At 37.0% G+C, this 22025-nt stretch overlaps 1 protein-coding gene across 1 annotated transcript in view; it reads right to left on the reverse strand.

Moving 5' to 3' along the window:
* The window catches only part of LOC150110354 (uncharacterized), a 152663-nt gene that overhangs the window by 49454 nt on the left and 81184 nt on the right, over positions 1 to 22025 (reverse strand). The window contains exon 5 of the mRNA XM_090393200.1: positions 13385 to 13456. Coding sequence (XP_090249326.1) covers positions 13385 to 13456 — 72 coding nt within the window. The remainder of the gene's footprint in view (positions 1 to 13384; positions 13457 to 22025) is intronic.

Genomic DNA, 22025 nt, shown 5'->3' on the forward strand with positions numbered 1-22025 from the left:
ACAAAATATCGAATGACCGCCAATAGTCTTTAATAGTTTTTCCTGAAGTGTTCAAGACTGTTACCATTTCCATAAATGTTATACAGAGGCAATATGCTTTGAAGATTGATATAATCCCCTGATCCATTGGTTGCAAAAGCGATGTTGTATTTGGGAGCATGTAAACAACCTTGACATCCAATGGTGTTCTTCAGCAAGGTTTTGAGGATGTCCAGGGACATTATCCAAGAGAAGCAATGCCTTGGCTGGCAAATCATTTTCTTTACAGAAGCAAAGCACAGTAGGACAAAAATAATTTGCGTACCAATCTATAAAAATGTATCTTGTGTAACCCAAGCTTTCTTGTTCCATTTCCAATAGACTGGCAGCATGGCTTTTAGACCCTTGAGGGTATGTGGTGTTTATTAATGGTACACCAACATTAGTTTAAGCTTGAAAGCTACATTTGCACCCAACAAAAGCATAAGTCTATCTTTTGCAGCTTTAAAACCTGGAGCGGAATGTTGTTAACAAGAAATGAAGGTGCATGACGGCAATTTTTTTCAGTAGAGCCCAGTCTCATCAACATTAAAAATAAGATCAGGAGGACAACTTCCTTGTTCTACACAGTCTTGAAATTCTTTAGGAAAAGCAGCAGCTGCAGCAATATCTGCACTTGCTGCTTCACCACATAATTTGACACTATGGCACTTTGAGACTTAAATCTCATGAACTAACCTTTGTTTCCTAAAAATGTTTCTTCACCTCCATCTGTCTTTTTAAGATCCTCAAAAATGGTTTTTGCCTTCTCAGTTATAACAGCCTGCATCAGAGGAATGTTTTTTCTGATTCAAGTCATCCACCCAAAATGATAATAATTTTTCCATTTTTTCATGAAGTTTACTCCTGATATAACTTACATGTTGTGCATTTAGTACTGCCATAGATTGTTGGCAGACTGTTTTATTCTATCCGCATTTTTCATAATCATAGTAACAGTCGATGGAGGTAAGTTCATACTTCTACAGACATTAGCAAGGGTCTGCCCATCTTCCATTCTTTGAATCACCTCCATCTTCTATTCAAGTGTGATTGATTTCCCTGCCCTCCTTAACAACAAGTTCTGCTAACTTTTCTGCACTTCTTTTATCAGACATGGTGTGTAATTACATACTTTATCAATTTAAATACATATGTATGTAAAAAAATTAAATAGAACAATTAGGTAGATTCACCAGTAAAACTAGGTTTGATACATATATGTCGTAGTAGCTCGGTAAACACTCAAAAAGAGTGCCTGCTGGTGTCGTTTCTCAGTCAGACCACACTACAGTAAGAAAGCACATACAGGCATCCGCCGTTATTATGAATCGCCGTAATTTGAACTGTCGTAAACCGCAGGCTGCCTATATATATATATGGGGATGAGATATAGAGAAACAATAGTGAGAACTTTAAAGAAATACAATCTCTATACGATTTTTAAACCCAAATTAAACTTGATGCCTTTTTCTATACCCAGAATCAACCCTCCCTCAGTTGAAGGCATACATACAATGTTTGTGTATTTAGGCAAATGTATCAGTTGAAGGTCACGTTAAGGTTTAACAGAATGAAAACAGAACAATAAAAGAAATAAAATAAAAAAAGTTTAACAGTCCTAATAGTTTGGCTCTGTCACAGACAGACAGACATCTGGGATTTAACATAAGAATTGTAATAACACACACAAACAATACTAAGAAACAATACAGAGTGGAAGACAGTACACTCTGAGCTTGTGTATGAGAGAGCCTCTCTCTCTCTCTCTCTCTCTCTCTCTCTCTCTCTCTCTCTCTGGGCACTGGTGGGCTGTTAGGCAGGAGGTCTAAGAATTAATGAAGGGGGGATACAAATCCTTTGATGTTTATCTGCCAGTAAGCGAAACTCTAAGAACTAGGACTAAGATCTATGAGTTTCATACCGAAAAAAACTATCGGCAAATCCAAGTGTAAGTAACCACTTGTTAGTACAACACCAAGGCAACTCGTATCAAAGGTGGAGCAAGCTCCCTCACTATCCTTGATATTTTCTCATAATGTAAAAACATAGCCCCTAGGGGATGCAAGTTCTTTTCACTTAAATCTTGTTATCTTCCAGGTCTACCTACTCACTGATGAGACCTCAAAAAAGGTTGAAACCAGTCTGGGTAGTGACCTCTCCTCATAATGAAATTACAGTATTACATCCCCTAGGGGCTGTGTTTTTACATTATGAGAAATTATCAAGGATAGTGAGGGAGCTTGCTCCACCTTTGATATGAGTTGCCTTGGTGTTGTACTACCAAGTGGTTACTTACACTTAGATTTGCCGATAGTTTTTCAGTATGAAACTCATAGATCTTAGTCCTAGTTCTCAGAGTTTTGCTTACTGGCAGATAAACATCAAAGGATTTGTATCCCCCTCATTATTATTAAGGTTGCCAGAAAAATAGCCTTTTGGCTTTTATTCTATGATCTAAGAATTATTGTTTCCCAAATTTTGGGGAGGTTTTCACAGCCATATTTAATTAAGCTTTGATTAGCATTTAAATCTGCTACTTGTCCCCCCCCCCCCAAAAGGTATATCATGTTTGTATTTGCTGCAGTAAAGCACAGTAGTTTTCCTTCCCTTTGTAATTATGCTGGCAGATATATATTTTTTGCAGAGCTTCCAGTTTGACCATAACAGGACTGAATGCAAGAACAAAGAACTTTGTATTTACCCAGAATTGAGAGGGTAGAGAGAGATTAGCTTTAGGAGGGCAGATAGCTTCAAATAGTTTGAAAATGTATATAGATTATATTTCTTTAAAGTTTCAGCTATTTTTTTTCTGAGGTAGCCCAGATTTTTTTAAAATCAGCAGTAGATATAAAAAGCCAACCAAATCTTACTAAATACAGCTGTGTGAAACTTCCCAAGAAAAGGAACAGTAGACCTCCTATATAAACAGTCAAGATTGCCTACCAGTGTCCTCAGGACTTTTGGCTTACATCTCCCACTTATTTTTTTGTTGTCATCGTTGTTGTTTGTGTGCATTATTCCAATTCTCATATCATATTCCAGAAAATGTCTTTATGAAAGACACAAAACCTATCATCATAAAAAGGGAAGATAGAATTCTTGATGATAGCCAGTTGCAGTATGTTCAGTTCTTCATTTGAATACCCTTGGTATATCTTTTTAGAGAACCAAAGATTAGTTACAGGATGGTAATTTAGCAAGGAATGGGGAATATATGTTTCTATACCAGTGAGAATTATGCCAGTGACATTCAGTGCACATGCTTGAATCAGAATGCCAAAAGTAATAACCCACACAATTCTTGGTTGGAAGTGGGTATGTGGGTATGGCTTGGTGAGAGAGGAGATAAGCATAAGGTTGTGGTCTAAATTACCTAAAGGAGGTACAATTATGATATACTTGGAGGGATCACTAGTGAGGAAGAGGTATAGGGTGTTTGGAGAGGGGTTATCTGGTATTCTGGAAGGCATGTGGACAATTTGTAAGGTCAAACACCTCAGCATCTCTACCTGCTTGTTCTGTTCAGTTGGAAAAGGAAATCAGTTGAAAATCTTGACGATAACCTTACTATTAGGAAAGTTGGACTAGAGGAAACTGATATTTAAGGAGAGAAAGTAGAAAAGTTCAGAATGGTTGGTGGAATTGAGGAAGAGAGAGAGCGAGACAGCATATGAATTTGACAGAGTAGGGAAAAGATATTTTCAGCCAAAGAAGGTAAATCATTCTAATGAGATAAAGAAGCTGTGGAAAGAGTGCAAAGAAGAGTTACAAAGATCATATCTGGATTATGGGATTTAGATTATGAGGACATACTGCAAGTATGTTGATTACAGACTCTGGTTAGCAGGAGAAAGAGGGATGATACGACAGTGTATAAACTTCTGAATAGTGTTATAGGGTATCATCTGATGAAATTTTTCGTTATATGGAAGAGAATGTGAGAGCATCCATGAAAGTTAAGTTTGTTTGCAGTCAGAAAAAGGGTAGGTTTTTCTCTCACAGGGCAGTGAGTGAGTGAGTGGAATAGTTTGCCTTTAGGGGTAGTGAATGCATCTAGTGTGAATAAATTTAAGGGAAGGTATGGAAGCTGATTTGGGTAATTTATAGCCTCTCTGAGTCCTCGACTCCCTGAAGGTCTCAGATGATGGTGATAATAATAATAATAACTGGGTGATTCTAAGTTGAGTTGAATGCTCTCTGGCTTAGCATATCAGAGCAAATATGCAGAAATACCACACTTGGGCTGACAGGAGTCAAAGAATGTGTACTTAAGAATGGTGAGATGATAGTGCTTGAAGAGCCTGAAATTTTATTTGCTGTCAGGAAAAGATTGGTTTTGCAGAGTCCAGACAGAAGTGGACACCATGCAAATCTGCACCTAAAGAACTAAAAATGAGGAACAAGCACACCAAGAAATATAACCTTTTGCCATTCTAATTCTCATCCAGATTTCAGACTTATTCAGTTGTCAACCTTTCTTCAAAGTAAACTCAACAGAACTGCCATCTACATCCTCAGCTTCAGTTACACTTTGCTATAGTACCTCATTAAGTTTCCAAGTTAGATCTATTGTTATATATACAGAATGTAGCATTCACACCCTACCTCCAGATATTGTCAATGTCAGGCTCAATGTAAATACTTATGTGGGCTTCCCTGCATAAAAGAAATCTCTCTCTCTCTCTCTCTAGCAGCCAGCTAACTCTCAGCGCTTTATAAATTAAGAAAAATAATAATACAGTAAAACCCCTTTTTTACACTATCCAGGGGGACTGATGGAAAAAAGTGTAAATGTTAATAACTGAAAATAAATGAATTTACAATTACTTACATTTATCTATTTAAAAAAATCTTTAATTGTTGATTGTTTTTGCTTTTTCTGCACTCTTATAAGTTCCACCTGCCTCTCCACAGTGTATAAGGCATTAAATGCCCCATAGTCTCCTGATGCACTTGCAATATACCGCCTCAAAACAGAGATAGCTTCCATTGCTTCTTTACTAGTAGGGACAGTAGGTTCTTGATCACAGTCGTCTTCAACTACCTCTTCTTCACCAAGGTGGAAAGGACGTCTTCTACACTTGGTACCATTGATGTGATTACACCATCTTCAACATCAACATAGTCTTGAAATGAGGAGGACTCATCCATCACATACCAGTTGTTGGGATCTGACATATCTTCTTCTTCCTTCTGTAGTTGTTCCTCCTCTTCCACAAACGTAACTCCTGCCTTCCGGAAACAGTTGATATGGTTCAGGAATACCATGCAACCATGCTTTGGCCACATAATGCATGGCATCAAGGATTGATATGATCATTTGTTTTGGGTCCATACCATTATCATGCATAAGCACAGCTTTTTCAACAAGCATTTTTCTATATTTCCATTTAAATACATGGATGATGCCCAGATCTAATGGCTGAAGCTCACTTGTACAATTAGGGGGAAAGAACACTAATTAATGTTTTTGAGCTGCAGATCTTTAGGGTGTGCAGGACATTTGTCTAGCAGTAGTAGTATTTTGCAGTGATTTGGCTCCATTTTAGCATCCAGAGCATGCATGGTGGATGTGAAGATGCTGCTGGTCATCCATGCTGTGCTGTTGGCATCATACTTAGTAGGCAGATTTTTCACATTCTTAAAACACCTTGGCTTTTTAAATTTACCAGTTACCAGTGGAGGTAATTTTTCTGATCCATCAGCATTGACCATGAGCAAAACAGTTACCCTCTGCTTGCTGAGTTTTCCACAGTGCCACTTCTCTCCTTTAAAACACATTTTACTTGGCAGAATGATATAAAAAAGCCCAGTTTCATCAACACTGAAAATATTTTTCGGTTCATAGTCCTGAATAATAGTCTATAGTTCATGTTTCCACTGGTTTACAGTTTCCCCTGCAACACTATTACTTTCTCCATACACTTGATTATACACAATATTGTGACAAGTCTTGAAACGATCAATCTATCCATTTGACGCAGTAAAACCATTAATCCCCCAACCTTGCAGCAAATTCAAGGGCTTTCGCTCGGAGTATAATACCATCGACTGGAAAACCCGACGCTCTCATAGAAACAAACCACTCCGCCACAAGTTTATCCAATTCATCGTATATCGATGTTCGGATGTATATATTTTCGTTTTTTTGGCATAGCGCCAGATTGCTTTGCATGTTTTTTACTATCGTGTTCAAAGTGGACACAGAAAATCCAACATCTTTTGCTAAATGCACATATGTTCTGGCATGCCAATCTACACGTCGCAGAATTGCCATCTTTTCTTCTACCAAAATACATTATCTGTCTTTTTTCTCCATGTTACTAACATGGATCATTCACCACCGCAACTTGAAAGCAATTATCACACGCAATTATTACAGGAATTCTGCAATATCAATTCGTACTGTGATTAAAAAATCACAGTATCGCTCATCACTACTGCAAGCGTGCAAGTCACCGTGATGGCAGAAACTAAACTACAGCTGAACGCAATGCCATCTGAGAACACAAATGTGCAGATTTCTGCAGAAATCGATTCGAAAATCAGTGTCATCCAAGAAAAAAACGCAAATCACGGGAAATAATGTTCACATCAAGTTGTTAATGGTAGGAAAACAATATATATCGTAAGAATAGGCCTTAAGACGGGACCGACGGAAAATGATGTAAATGGCAGGAAAACGTAAATTGCGGGAACGTAAAATCCCATTTTTTGTTACTGTAATAATAATAATAATCACTAATTATTACAGCTGATCTGATAAGGGAAATAGAGTTACACATTAATTGCAGTTAAACATTTAATTGACTAAGTACAGATTTTTGGCATATGTATCAGGAACTATCTTCAGCGTATTATATTATTACAACAGAAAATTCAGAAATTAAACAACAATGAAGGTACATGGAGAATGGAATATTTCCTTGCATGCAGTTACAAAACAGATAAAAACAATACTAAATGGTTGTTTGTATATTCACAGTCTCTTCAGATTAGGATTAGGATCAAATGAGGTATGTGTGCATGTTAGTGGAAATAAATATATTACATAATATTATGAGGTATAGTTCTTGAAAATAGTTTCCCACAGTTTTGGCATGAAGGACCACATTTACAGGTATTCTATTTTGAACAAACATGTTGATCTGTTTCTAAAAGCATCTTCGAACATCAATCCTACATTGCCTTTAAGAAACCAAAAATTTTGTCCAGTAGAACATGGTATTACAAAATTCAGTGTCCAGGTAGATACCCAACAGGGTGCACCACGAGAAGGTGAGGATTGGACATTAGGTCAGAACCTGGTCGGTTCTCTGCATTCCTTTAAATGCTATGTGGAGGTCTCCTCTCAGTTATACAGCTTAGACCTTCATCCTGTACATCCCTCGAGGATACATGGCAGGAATTTGATGATGATGACATCTGTTGTAATAATTCAGTATCATCCTATAGTATTTGTAATCCCATGTTCTACTAGAATATATTTATCATGCCTCTTTAAGGCAACATTAGATTGATCTTCGGAGATGTATTTAGAAACAGGTCAACCTATTTGTCCAAAACAGAATAAACTGCACTCATTTGGAACTGAACTCCAGATAACAGTAGAGGTTAAATTTCATCTTTTGTGGATAATATGGAGCTGACTGAATTAATAGGCTTGAATGTGGATATGGTAGAGACTAAACTTCTTTAAGATATAAAATATATGTTCTGAAATACCTTTAATTTAAGGGATTGAGATTCTGTGTAAGTCATCTCTTCTAATAGAGGCTGGAGAAAATGGTTGATAATTTTCTCTATTGTTTTTGGAGTTGTATCTGTTGAGAATAGTCACTTCTTTGATTGTGGAAATTTCTTGATGAAGTAGTTCATATGAGAAACAGACAACATGAGCTCTTGAAAGAAGGCACTTAAATAATACTATACTTCTGTAAAAGATGGCAAGCACAAGAGCAAGTGTGATGAATATAATGACCTGAGAAGGAAGGTTTGCAATAGACAGATGCTGATAAGGACCCATTTAATCTCTTTTTATAAGGCCACCATCAAGGAAAGATATAGTCTCATCTGATTCAAGTTCAATAGTGACTTTGATTTCATGATGAAAGTAAATGATTTTTTGTGAGAAGACTTCTAGTTGTTAATGTGGATTATTCCAAAGAGCAAAAGTATCATCTGCATAGAAAAACTATATTGAAGATTTGAATTAAAAGTAGATATTTTTTCCTTCCAAATATTCCAAGTAGATAATAACAAGAAAAAGTTAAATGGAGAGTCCATTCTATCCCTTTACGTTGTCAATAAAGCTTTTCATTCCAGCTAATACATCAGAAATTCATGACAAACTTAAAAAGGTCTAACTATCTAGTGGAAATTTTGATGATAAAAATTCTAAGGTGTCACCAGAAGAAAACATCAGTAAAAAGCAAAGTAAATCTATGGAATCAAGTTTCAAATTCTTGATTTTTCATATAAATCACTGGTATTTTTAATATAAGAGAAGGAATTGCCAGTTAAGGGGAAAGAGTAGATTCAAAAGAAATTTCAAAATTTTATATATTGAACTTCTATGCAATCAACAATGGGGTGTAGAGGATATCCTGCTGGGAATTGTAGTCACCTGAACTTGAACACATTCACAACACCTTCTTAGCCAACTGCTTCAAACCTCGCCAAATCCAAAGAATATTAAAAACCCAACACCACACTCCTTCCCCTCCCTATCCAAAACAGAGACTACACCAAATCTATTACCATTCCATATATTCAAGGTACAGGAAAAACTGACAAAAATCCTACAAAGATACAACCGTATAACCACTTACAGACCATATTAAAAATTGGCATTTCTTATTCGTTCCCCCTCAAAGACCAGCCACAGTCCCTAAACCACCCACGTGTCTACCAGGTTCAATATAGTTGTAAGCTGTACTATTATGACTAAACAGGCAGGAGAGCCAACACCAGAACTGCCAAACAAAAAAAAAAAAAAAAAAAGAAAGAAAGAAAGAAAAACTGTATCTGCTTCATTCACTAGAGTCAGTCAAGCCTTTTGACCATGTCTTGGATACCTAACACAAGATACTATTGAAATAGGCTGCCTTACTCCAAACAAATGCAAATATGAAAAAAAAACTTTTTCCTGGAATCAGTCTCAGAGCAAAAGAACTAACCAAACCTCAATAAATTTGAATGTATGAAACTGCCTCAAATCTGGGAAGCACTCGTCCATCCATCAGCCCAACAACCAAAAATACATATTTCAGTCATTAGGTGACACTACCTTTGTAGTTTGTGCTTCAGTCATAATTACCCTATGCAGTGTCTGTGTGCACAAATCAATTTGTTCATTGTTCTGTGATGATGATGACAATTTCACTGTTGAAATATTGGAAGTATTAATTAGTTTTTCTAATTAATATACAGTATATGTTGTTATTTTTTTAAGTAATACCATTATAAAGTATCTTGTTCTCCTTTTTCAAAACAAAAACATCGATGGTTTATGTACTTGTCAACTCATTTATCTACCCAAACAGGCAGCCTAAGCCTTGATTTCATAGACTACTCAAGGCTCTTACTATAGTGATGCCAAATGACAAATATAGCAGAACTACACAGCAGATTTAAACAGAGCACAAGATAAGAATTAGTATTCTAAACATTCTATAAATTCTGTCATGTAGTGTGCCATCATTTGAAATTTTGTAGTACTTTGTAGTTTCATGTAGTACTATCATATTTATTATTATTACGGACAACTCCGGGGAGTCATTAGACTCATCGAGGGAGGCCCCAAATCATATTCATCACAACTATTCGACATTCATACAGTATCTATCATAACTCGCCTTAAACTCATTCACTGTCACAGCATCCACCACAGACTCTGGCAGCCCATTCCACTCATTCACCACTCTAAAAGTAGAGAACCCAGCTCTAACACCTTTACTAACCACACTTTTGCCCAGTTTCCATGGATGTCCTCTAGTCTTCCCACAACCAGCCCTGTTCTTAAAAATATCTTCTGAATTAATTTTATAGAAACCCTTCAGTAATTTGAATGTCTCAATCATATCTCCCATCCTCCACCTATCAACCAATTTTTGCAACCCACAAATCCTCAACAACCTGTTCTCGTAAGATTCATTCCACAGACCTGCTATCATCTTGGTCATTCGCCTCTGGATCCTCTCAACCTCTTCCCCACCAAGAAGAAACCTAGGTAACCAAATCTGGGCACAGTAGTCGAGATGGGGGGGTCTTATCAAGGCTCGATACAGAGGAACAATAACCTGCTTGTCAACGTATTCTTCAGCAACCAAGTGATTTGATGAGCTGATTTGGCCACTTTTGCAATGTGCCCCCTAAACTTCAACTCCTTATCCACCAACTCTCCTAAATCTCGTGCCTCATCAATTTCCTGGAGTACAGTTCCACCAATGTAGTAAACTGCTGCTAATCTTTTCACCCCAAAATGTATAACCTTACATTTTGCCACATTAAATTGACATCCATTCTCCTTAGCCCAGACCGCCAATCTATCCAAATCATCCTGGAAAATTTTGATATCATCTGCATTCACTATTGCCCTATCCAACTTTGCATCATCCGCAAACAAATAAACTGTTCCTCTCAAATCCTTTCCTATATCATTAATGAACAAAGTAAACAGCAGTGGTCCAAGAAGAGATCCTTGTGGCACACCACTAGTCATAGGCCGCCTTGTGGACTCTACTCCTGAATAAACCCCTCTCTGATATCTCTCCGTCAACCACCCTCCTATCAAATCTCACCAACCCTATATCCATCCCCATATGCTGCAATTTACTGATTAGAATTCCATGTGGTATCCTGTCAAAGGCCTTAGCAAGGTCCAGTAGAATCACTGTAAACCCATTACCCTTATCCAGTTCAGCCGTCACTGTGTTATAATATGTGAGCAAGTTACTGAGGCATGACCTACCCTTCACAAAACCATGCTGTCCCCGATACAGTATCCCATTTTCATCTATCCAATCTTGTATTTTCCTCTCGACTATTTTCTCCAAACCTTGATAATGATTCCTGTTATGCTGATTGGCCGGTAATTTTCAACAGCAGCCTTGGAACCACCTTTATGTAGCAGAACTACTTCCCCCTCTTTCCACCCCCTTGGGACTGACCCAGACCCAAGGCTCAAATAAAACAAAATGGTCAAGGGCACTGACAATTCTTTAGCCGCTTCACATATGACACGAGCTGGTATACCATCCAATCCCACAGATGTATTGACATTTAGGTTCTGTAATAGACTAGTTACCTCTACTTCATTCATCACAATTCCAGTATAAGCTGTTGGTTCTTCCATTCCTGCAATGTCACCACCTGGATGATATACTCTTGCAAAGTGCTCGCTCAGTAATTCCACTATATTGACTGATTCAGTTACCTCCCTACCTCCGGCATTTTTTAAAATTATTCTGCCATGAACATTTTTCCTTTTACTTGCAACATATTGAAAAAACTGTTTGAGATTCTCTTTAGCCTGCAAGGCCAATTTTCTTTGGTAATCCGCTTTTGCTTTTCTTACCACCGTTGTTACCATCCTGGCCTGAGCTTTATACTGTTCCTGCACCTGCTGGTCACCTTTCTCCTTAAATTCCCTCCACAATTGTTCTATAGTTTCTTCATTCACAATGCAGTTGATATTTTTAATGCTTCTGCCTATTTTCATTGTCTTTACCTTGTTATTACTGACCTTCATACTATCTATTACAACAGTTATTCAATTTAGTCAAGGAATCATGCAGATTTGTAGTGGATTTATTTAGAAGTATCACATCATCTGAATAAAGCGAAGAGCTGACATTAACATCTCCAATTTTGATATCAGGTTTAATACCACTTTCCTTCATAATGTGATCCATATAGATAATGAATAACAGTGGGGACATCCTTGTCTGACACCAGATTTAACACGAAACCATCTTCCTGTACCTGAATTCTAACTGCTGATATAATGCCCCACTGACACCATACAACCGTAGCGTTTTGAATAGCTTCTCTCTTGGCACCTTATCATATGCTTTCCTAGATCTACAAAACTTGAATACAGATCTTTGTTATATTCCCATGATTTCTTAACTCTTTGTCGTAAAGTGAAAATCTGATCCCGACAGCCTCTATTTGGCCAGAATCCAGCTTGTTCTTCATCAAGCTTTCCTTCCAGAATCCTTCTCAACTGTTTCTCAAATATACTTGCATATATCTTACCAGGAACATTCAGTAGAGAAATACCTCTGTAATTCTCATATTCAGTTTTAATTCCCTTTTTATATATGGGTACTACGAGAGATCTACTCTAATCATCTGGAATTCGTCTCTCTGTCTAGGCCTTCTGAACAATGCAGTGCAGTCACTGTAAGACTTTTATACCTCCATACTTGAGCATTTCTGGTCAAATATCATCTACTCCAACTGTCTTTCCACATTTCAGGCTTTTGATGGCTTTTTCTATTTCAAGTATGGATATGTATTCCTGATATTGCATGCCTGGTCAGTGTTTTTTTACCACTGTGCTGTCACTGATTGTTTCATTTAGCAATTTTTCAAAGTAATTACTCCATACATCAAGGATATCTTTTTCTTCTGTTTTCATGTCACTTTTATCATCTCTAATTCCTTTTACAGCACTCTTTCCTCCATTTCTAACTTCTTCAACAACTTCCAGAATATCTTGCCATCTTCTTTATATTTATTTTCTATCTTCTGACCAAAATCTTTCCATGACTTTGGTTTAGCTAGTTTAACACAGTGTTTAGATTTCTTACATTTGTCTCTGTATTCTCTAAGAGCCAGGAATTTTGATATGCTTTCTTCTTTTCCTTCACTGCCTCTTTAACTACTTGTGTTCACCATGGTGTTCTGATTTTTTTATCCTTGCAGACAACCTCATCACATGCCTATCTGGCTGAATCACTCAATGTTTTCTTCAGAGCTTGCCACTGAATCTCCAAGGTTTGGTTCCTGTTATCAAACTCTTATTTTTGATTCAATAATCTGTATTTTAGTCTTAGTTCACATATAAGAGCTGATCAACTTTCATTCACTTTAAAATATCAGAATTAATTTATTCTACAGCAGAGAGAAAGATGTTTTCATTTAATGAAAGTAAATTGCAGTGATGATAGTATATCAAGGAATGTCATCTTTGTGAACTTTGAGAAGACAAGAACTCCTTGAGAGGAGGGTATGACATTATTTTGGAGCCCTAGCTTGGAGCAGAATAAAGAGCTAACCTCTTTATCCTGCTTAATTAAAAATACAATTAGTTATATTTGTAACTATGTATACTTAATGAAATTTCAAGTCTTACCTAGTCTTAGTTTTTCTTGAATTAGGGGATAAAACTCTTGAGCTGTCTTGTTGTCTGGTTCATACTGAAGAACTAAAATTAAACAATGAAAATTATTCAAAAAAAAAAAAATTACTTTGTATATGACTGAAATAAAGAGGCAAAAGGCTTCACTTCAGCGATGCAAAATTATATAAATTAAGTGGATATTAAATCCAGCATTATTGCAGGATGCCACCTATAAGGTGGCAACGAATGAGTTCTCTAGTCAAATTTCGCACAAAACTTTTATAGTTTCTGTATTTGGCTTTGAAATAATGTTGGATTTAATATCCACTTAATTTATATTACTTTGTATGTTTTTTGCTGCAAATTTATATTGACCAGAGTCTGAGAAAATACATACTCCTTCAGAAGTCCAGCACACAAAACATTATTATTATTATTATTATTCAGGCCTCCATGGAGTCCAAAGACTCATCGTGGGAGGTCCTTCCTAAGAACATAAAGTCTGTCAAGACTCATCGACAGGAGATCCCACCCCTAAGAAACACAAAGTCTATCATTCCACTCCTTAAACTCATTGACCATTCTCGCTCTCACCACTCCATCAAGCAATGCATTCCACGGTTCAACCACTCCTCACCCTCTTGCTCACAGTTTCCTTTCGTAACTTCCAGGGATGGCCGCTTGTCATCACCCCTTCCCACTGTTCAACCAAGCGAAAGAACTCCCCAGTGTCAACCCTGTAACCACCTCTCAACAGTTTAAAAGTCTCAATCATATCACCTCTCCTTCTTCTATCCACCAAACTCTGCAGTCCACATTCCCTCAGCCGATCCTCGTAACTATCCTTGTACAATCCTGAAACCATCTTTGTATCCTTTCCACAGTTAATTTATCCCCTTCAAATCCTGGAGACCAAATCTGAGAACAATAGTCCAAGTGTGGTCTGATCAGAGACTTATACAACGGAATGATAACCCTCTTATCTCTGCAGGTCAGTGTCCTTCTCATAATTGCAGCAATCTTCTGTGCTACCTTCACCACCTTTGCAATATGTCCCCTAAACTTCAGGATTCTATCAACCATCAACCCCAGATCGCTTGTCTCCTCTACTTCCTCCAACATAAACTCCTCCCATAGAGTATGCTGCATTCCATCGATGTTTCCCAAACCTCAAGACCTTACATTTTGCTGCATTAAACTGACACCCCCATTCATTTGCCCATCTATCTAGCTCATTCAAATCCTCTTGCAAGGCTACCACATCTGTACTATTACTAATAATCCTTCCTAGCTTTGCATCATCTGCAAACAACTGAATATCCCCTTGCAATCCACTGGCAATGTCATTGATATAAAGGTTAAACAATATAGGTCCTAGTACTGAGCCCTGTGGGACCCCACTTGAAACTCTCTGCCTTCTTGAAACTGCTCCACCATACATAACACTCTGATACCTATCAGACAGCCAATCCTGAATCCAGTTGACCAATCTGACATCCAGACCCATGTGCTGCAACTTAAATATCAGCTTATCATGTGGCACCCTGTCAAATGCCTTTGCTAAGTCTAAGAAAATTGCAGTATATGCCTTTCCCTCATCTAATGTTCTTGTAACTTTATTATAAAAGGCTAGCATATTGCTAAAACAAGAACGCCCTTTCACAAATCCATGTTGACTCTCACAGATAACATTACCCTCATCTGCCCAATGTTGTATATGGTCCCTCACTACTTTCTCCAAGATCTTAACAACTACTGATGACACACAGACTGGCCTATAATTAGACACTTCCAGTCTGTTACTACCCTTATGCAATGGCACTATCTTACCTTCCTTCCATTCCCTGGGCACCTTTGCCAAAGCCAGACTTTCATTGAAATGCCAGATTAAAGGCACTGTCAGTTCCCTGGCACATTCTCTCAAAACTCGTGGTGAAATACCATCCAGTCCCAAAGCTTTACTGACATCCAGAGTACTCAGTATCTGAAACACACTCTCCTCCTGTACCTCTAAACCTCGAACCAGCCCTATCCCTCTAGCATTAAAACTGACTCCTCTAGGATGAAATACTCCAATAAAGTGTTCATTGAACAATTCAACTATGTCCTCCGCATCAGTCACTCTATTCCCATTTTTATCCCACAATATCATTCTTCCACAGTCATTTCTCCTCCTACTGGCCACATAGCTAAAAAATTCCCTAGGATTTTCTTTGGATCTTAGGGCCAACCTCCTCTCATATTCCAGTTTTGCTTTCCGTACCACACTAGTCACTCTTCTGGCCTGTGTCTTATATTCTTCATGCATCCTCTCTTCACCCGTCTCCTTATATCTCTTCCATAGCCTCTTTTTCGCATGCAATTCCTGTTTAATATTGTTTGTCATCCACTTTACTCCAAATTGTGTCCTCTTCTTCACTCATGGTATACAACTTACCATTGCTGCTAACAAATATTCTTTCACAATTTCCCACGCACTAATGATATTCTGGCCTTCCAATTCCTCCCTCCATGAAACTTCCCGAAGTTGACATCTAAGACTATTATAATCACCTGCTTTATAATTCCACATAAGTTCCCATCTCTTTGATACTCCTGCATGTCTATTCATTTTCCAAGTCAAAACCATATGGTCACTCTCTCCAACTGGTGGGAGAGATGTCATGTCAGTTATTATCAACTCTTCTGATGCTATAACCAAATCCAAAACTCTTCACCCTCTTGTTCCCTCTGTTACATGTTGCCTAAGACATTTGTCCCTCAAGACTTCTAGAAATTCCATTACCCTATTGCTACATGCATCTTCCTCTCTCCAATTTATACTACTGTGGTTAAAATCCCCCATAACAATCATTCTGCTTGCACTTGCCAAACTTAGCCGTCTAAACATCTCCTGGTCCCCATCCTCTGTGCTCCTGGGTCTGTAGCAACACCCACTAAATATCCTGTCTTGCCTACCTCTACCTCACACCATATGCTCTCAAAACCATTTGTCTCACTTCTTTCCAAAGCCTCCACTCTTAGAGGACATAGGTCAATACTTATCATAAGCAGTACCCCACCACCACGCTTTCCCCTCCTATCCTGATGAAAAATGCTATACCCAGCGACTTCTATTCCTGTTATTATATCCCTTTCTGTCAACGACGTCTCAGTGATCCCAATAATTTTTGGCCAGGCTGATGTTATCTGTGCCACCAATTCCTCTCCCTTATTCCGGATACTCCTGGCATTAGTATAAAACATACAAATGCCATTGTTTCTATACCCAGCATTATCCCTTCTAGACTGTTATAAACATTCATTGAAAAATGTATGAAAAATTAAAGGAATGCAGTTTATGTATGTATATATATATATATTTCTTCCTCTACCATTAATAATATTTATACTTGCAAAATAGCTATTTTATTTCAGAGTAGTCTGCTAAATTCAAAGACAAAAAAAAACTTTCTACAAGGAAAAACATTTTAACCACCTCCATCTCAATTCATATCATCCATTATGTATCATAAAAGAAAGAAATGATTGTGGACAGTTATAAAATGATGTTTTACAATTGCATTCTTAAACAGTGACACCATTATCATAATAACGAAAACATTGACATAATTCCCCCCCCCCCCCCCAATTTTGCCATTTAAATGGTCATGATGAAACCAAAATTGAAATGACCTGATAAAATTTAACTCCACAGAATTCTTTACATACCAAATTCATTAAATGCAATCTAGTGTGTGTGTGTGTGTGTGTGTGTGTGTAAGAAAGAGAGAAATTGTAACTACCATTGAATTTTGCCAACAGAAACGGTCCCATTATAGTGAATACAGGTATGTGAGAAAGAGAGAAAAGCAGTCATTTGTTGGGTAGTTTTAAACCCAATAATGGAAAAACAAGAAAAATAATAAAATAAAATATTATTCATAAATGAGTCTTGAATACTCTCAAAAAATTGTGCTGCAGTGTACACATACAACCAAATACACAGTGCACCAGAAGGCACTTATAATTTTTTAATACATTACCTTTATTACTATTCAGAATAGAATTTTTGGCTGCGATAATTTTGTCATTTTTGTGAGAACTATCAAGATATTCTTGAAAAATTTCAATAACAATATTTTTATTAAAAAAAAACAGTGATTGTGCCAAAAGTCAGAGCATGGTTTATGAAACTTTAACTGATTTTTGGCTTTTGAATTTACACACAAAATTTTGTTTTGCCTAATTTTTCATTATAATGGTCTGAATGAAACAAAAACTGAAATAACTCAAATTTTAATATGGATCTTAAACACCAATTTTCATTAAATTCTACTCAATCAGAACAGAATTATTATCATCAATTTTAAATGTACTGCCAATAAAGATGAAATGACTGAAATGAACACTGAATTACACAGATGAATTCTAGTGTACAGCAATCCCTTGATTAGTGCGCCTAATGAGTTCTTTAAAACAGGCGCATTAATCAAAAATGCACTAATCGAATATAGTAACCTATGGGAAAATGTATAATTCGTTCCTCAGATTTCTTTTTTGACCCTTAATTTTTTTTATAAAAGAATTAGAGTATGTCTCAGGGTCTAGTTAAAGGAAAAACCATGAAGCTAAAAGACAATAAAACATATTCAGAATATAAATTTATTATTCTACTTCTTAACAAAGAATTGAGCTAACGTAGTTTGGCAGACATTTTGTTTCTTTTTTTTTCATACAACTGACGGTATGGCCCTATTGCCTCTTCTACTCTTCTGCATATTTTAATGCTTCTCTCTTCATCAGTGTCAGCCTCTAAACATTGCTGCCTAAAAACTTCGATTGTAAGAAAAATATTTTAAAATTGTTTAAATCTCTTTTGGCTGACTATCAGTGGTTAAATTTTCTTCATATTCTTCAGGATCTTCCCGCTGTGCATCTAAATTTAGCAGGTCAGAATCACTCAATTCTTCAGAATCAGATTTGATTAACTCTTGGATGTTATCATTGAAGTGGAGAAAGAAATGAAGGACATACGAATTGGTTGCCAAATGCAAAATCACGCACTTTATAGATAAAATTTCCCAACTGTTATACAAGCAAAATAGTTACCACTTTAAAAACTACAGATCATAAAAGAGAAGTTAATTTTCCGACGTGTAATAATAAAAAACTCATCCCAGAATATGAATTGATTACCCTATTATCGGAATGGATTCTCCTTTTTGTGACATGTGCAGAAGTGTTGAAGGGTCTCGAATCTGTGGGCATACTATAGCAGATGACAAATTTTGGCAGTAAAAATTTGGAACATAGTATACATAGTGTACATGGAAGTACTGTAGTATGCTATTAAAAATAACTTCATAAAATGTTTTAAATCGGTAACTAAATTATTTCATTCTGGTGAGTGATTTTTTTAAAATAGTTAGCCATAAAAATAAATGTATAGATAGAAAATTTTTAAAATCTGTAGCATTTATTTTTAAGATGTATATAAGTGCACTAATCGAATTAGAGGTGCAGTAATCGAATTTGGGTATCGAAAAAAAATGATGCACTAATCGGGGGTGCATTAATCGAGGGATTACTGTATAACTGAAATCCTAAATATTAATTAAATTTCACTTAGCCAGTGCAATGTTATTTCAGTATATAATTTCAAGATTTTTGTCCTTTGTGTGCTTGTAATGGAAAGTGAGAGGATTCAACCAATTCTTGTAAAGATTCTAATATTAAATTTCAATAAAATCACTCTAGCCAGAAGTCTGAGAATAACTTGCATATGACAGATAGAATATGGAACCTTGCATTCAATAGCCTTACATTACCAAAAATTTCCCTCACTGAGAGCCTTACAACTGCAGCAAAATAATCTGCTTTCCATTTATTAAACTCACAACAGCAATTTTAATGCCCTTCAAGGTATAGATTTTAAAAATTAAGAGGGGGGGGATTCTATTGATGATAGCAGGTGAATTATATCCACATAAAGCAGAGATGCAAGATTTAAATAGCGGCAATGGTTTTGAGTCAGTATGGTGTGAGGTGGAGGTTGAGAAGAGAGATATTTAGTTAGATGCTGCTATAGGTCAGAGAATGTGGAGGGTGGTGATGAAGAAATGTATAAGCAACTTTGGTTTGTGAATAAGGGAAGGGTGATTATTATGGATGATTTTAATTATGTCAGTATATATTGGAATGAAGAAATAGCATCTGGGAATAAGGAAAATGAATTTAATTTGTTGAGTTCTTGAGAGATAATAATCTTAAGCAGTATGTAAAAGAGAGCACATGAGTACTGAGAGTTTTTGTTCTAATCATTTCATCAGAGGATGTGATTGTGGGCAGGGTTTTGCACTTCCCTCCAGTTGGAGAGCGATCATGAAGTGATCACCTGAGTTGTGGTTAGCCATACGAAGACTTCTGTGAAGAAAGGATATGTGTGAAATTACAAGGCTGATGATTATAGAAAGCTTAGAGCAATAGCAGGGAATGAGGTGTTAAATGAGAGAGAGATAAACGATGCATGAAAACTGACCAAAAGATATTTAAATATCAATGTGCGAATGTATTCCAAAGGTCAAAAGACCGAATAAAGTAGGTGACAAATGGGTGAATAAAGGGGATAAACATGAAATATGGAAGAAGAGTATACTGTGGAAGCAGCACAAGATGAATAATGGCAACAATCAATTGCATAAGGAGTATAAAGAGCAGGTCGGGAAGGTGACTCAGTATTTAAGAACAGCAAAACTACAGTATGAGCCGAAATTAGCAAATCATCTCAGTTTCATAAAAAACCCTAGAGAGTTTTTCAGATATGTGACAAGTAGAAGGAAGAATGATTATGGTAAGATGATGTTAATGGATGAAAATGGTAGAAATGGTAACTGCTACAGAAGACACTGTTGAGGTATTCAGTGAACAATTTATAAGGATGTTTCATCTTCATCATGGTGAAATCATGACAAACTCAAGTGAAGAGGACATAAGAGAGGATGGCTAAATATTGAATGAGCAGGAGGTATATGAGGAAATAAATAAGCTTGATGTCAACAAGGCAATAGGATTTGATGTATCTTAAGGGAATGAGCAGTAGCTCTGGCATGCCTGTTTAATAAATCTTAAAACAGCACAGGTTTTGAGCCTCTATAGCTTGGTCGGTATAGAAGAAGCCCTTTGGTCAGAAAGACCTGGATTCGATTCCCATCTATGATGTGAGGAACCTTAATCTAGTCTCTTTTGACTAAAGGTGAGTTAGCCAGTCTCATACGGAGGTAGAGGGGAATTTTTTCTCCCAGAAACTCTGGTTTTTCATCCCTCAAAACAGGCAAACTGGCCCCCATAAATACACAGATCTACAGTCAAAAATACATTCAAGCTTAAACGTCCTTCATGGAGGGCACAACTTCAACCAGACCTAAGGGACAGATGAGGAAAATTGGGGGGGAACCCCACACGACAACAGCAGCAGCACAGCTTGCAAGAGAATGGAAATAAAGTAAAATTGTTTCACTGTATAAAAGTGGTAATAAGGCTATTGCTACAAATTATAGGCCTATCTGGAATTGTATTTTAGGTACTGGAGAGATTGGTGGGAACTAGGATACAGAACTGGGTTGATAACAGTGGTATTCTCTGTGGTTGTCAGCATGGGTTTGTTAACGGGAAATCATGTTTTATCAACTTACTTATGTACTATAACAAGGTGACAAAGATAGTGGTATACTTAGATTTTGCAAGAGCTTTTGATAGACTGCCACATGACAAGCTGTTAAATAAAATGAAATGGGACTGGATAACAGCATAGTGAGTTGAATATGTGACTTGCTGTCATCATCAGATAAACATGAGTGAGCTGTATATGGGGGGTGCAGTATCCTGAAAGAGGAATATCCGTAGTGATGTGCTACAGAGATCTGTATTGGGGCCATTACTGTTCAATTTGTATATTCATGATAATGGGATGGGTTAACTGGTGATATGCAACTGTTTGCAGATAATGCAAAATTGGGAAGAGCAATGCAGAGTCAAGCAGATGTTATAACCTTACAGGACTTGAATAGACTGTATGAACGGGCAGTAGGTGGAACTGTCAGTTCACTGTAGCAAAATGTAAAGTTTTGAAATTTGTCCCCACAATGGGTGGGGAAACCTTAAAGGGGGTTGAAGACATGAGAGATACAGGAATGGTGGTGGACAAGGGCCTGAAATTCAGGTACCACATTGCACAAGTTTTTGTGAAATTACCACATCAGATAATGGCAATGGTGTGGAGAACCTTGACATTTCGAAATAAAGAGGTTATGATTCCAATGTGTAAGGCCTCATATGGATTACTGTGTAACAGATTTGGTCACAAGATTTTCATGGTAATGAGGATATGGAGAAAGGGTCCAGAGAAGATTCAAGGTGTAAGTGGTCTTTGGAATGTGGAGTATGAGGACAGTTTGAAAGAATGTAAATTACAAAGCCTAATGAATAGCAGGGAGGGGGATATGATTGAAACATATTAGTCAGGGGTTGTTATCAGGTCGACATGGAAAAAAATTTTCACAGAATGGGAGAGGGTGGGTTGAACAAGAGGCCATCCCAGAAACTGTATAAGAAGGATGTTAGCAGAGGAGTGAGGAAGTTGTTTGCATGGAGAGTGGTTGATAAATGGGATCAG

Source organism: Typopeltis vanoorti, chromosome 1 (assembly GCF_054136105.1).
Source record: "Typopeltis vanoorti isolate ZY-2024b chromosome 1, IOZ_Tvanoo_1.0, whole genome shotgun sequence".
NCBI classification, from domain to species: Eukaryota; Metazoa; Arthropoda; class Arachnida; order Uropygi; family Thelyphonidae; genus Typopeltis; species Typopeltis vanoorti.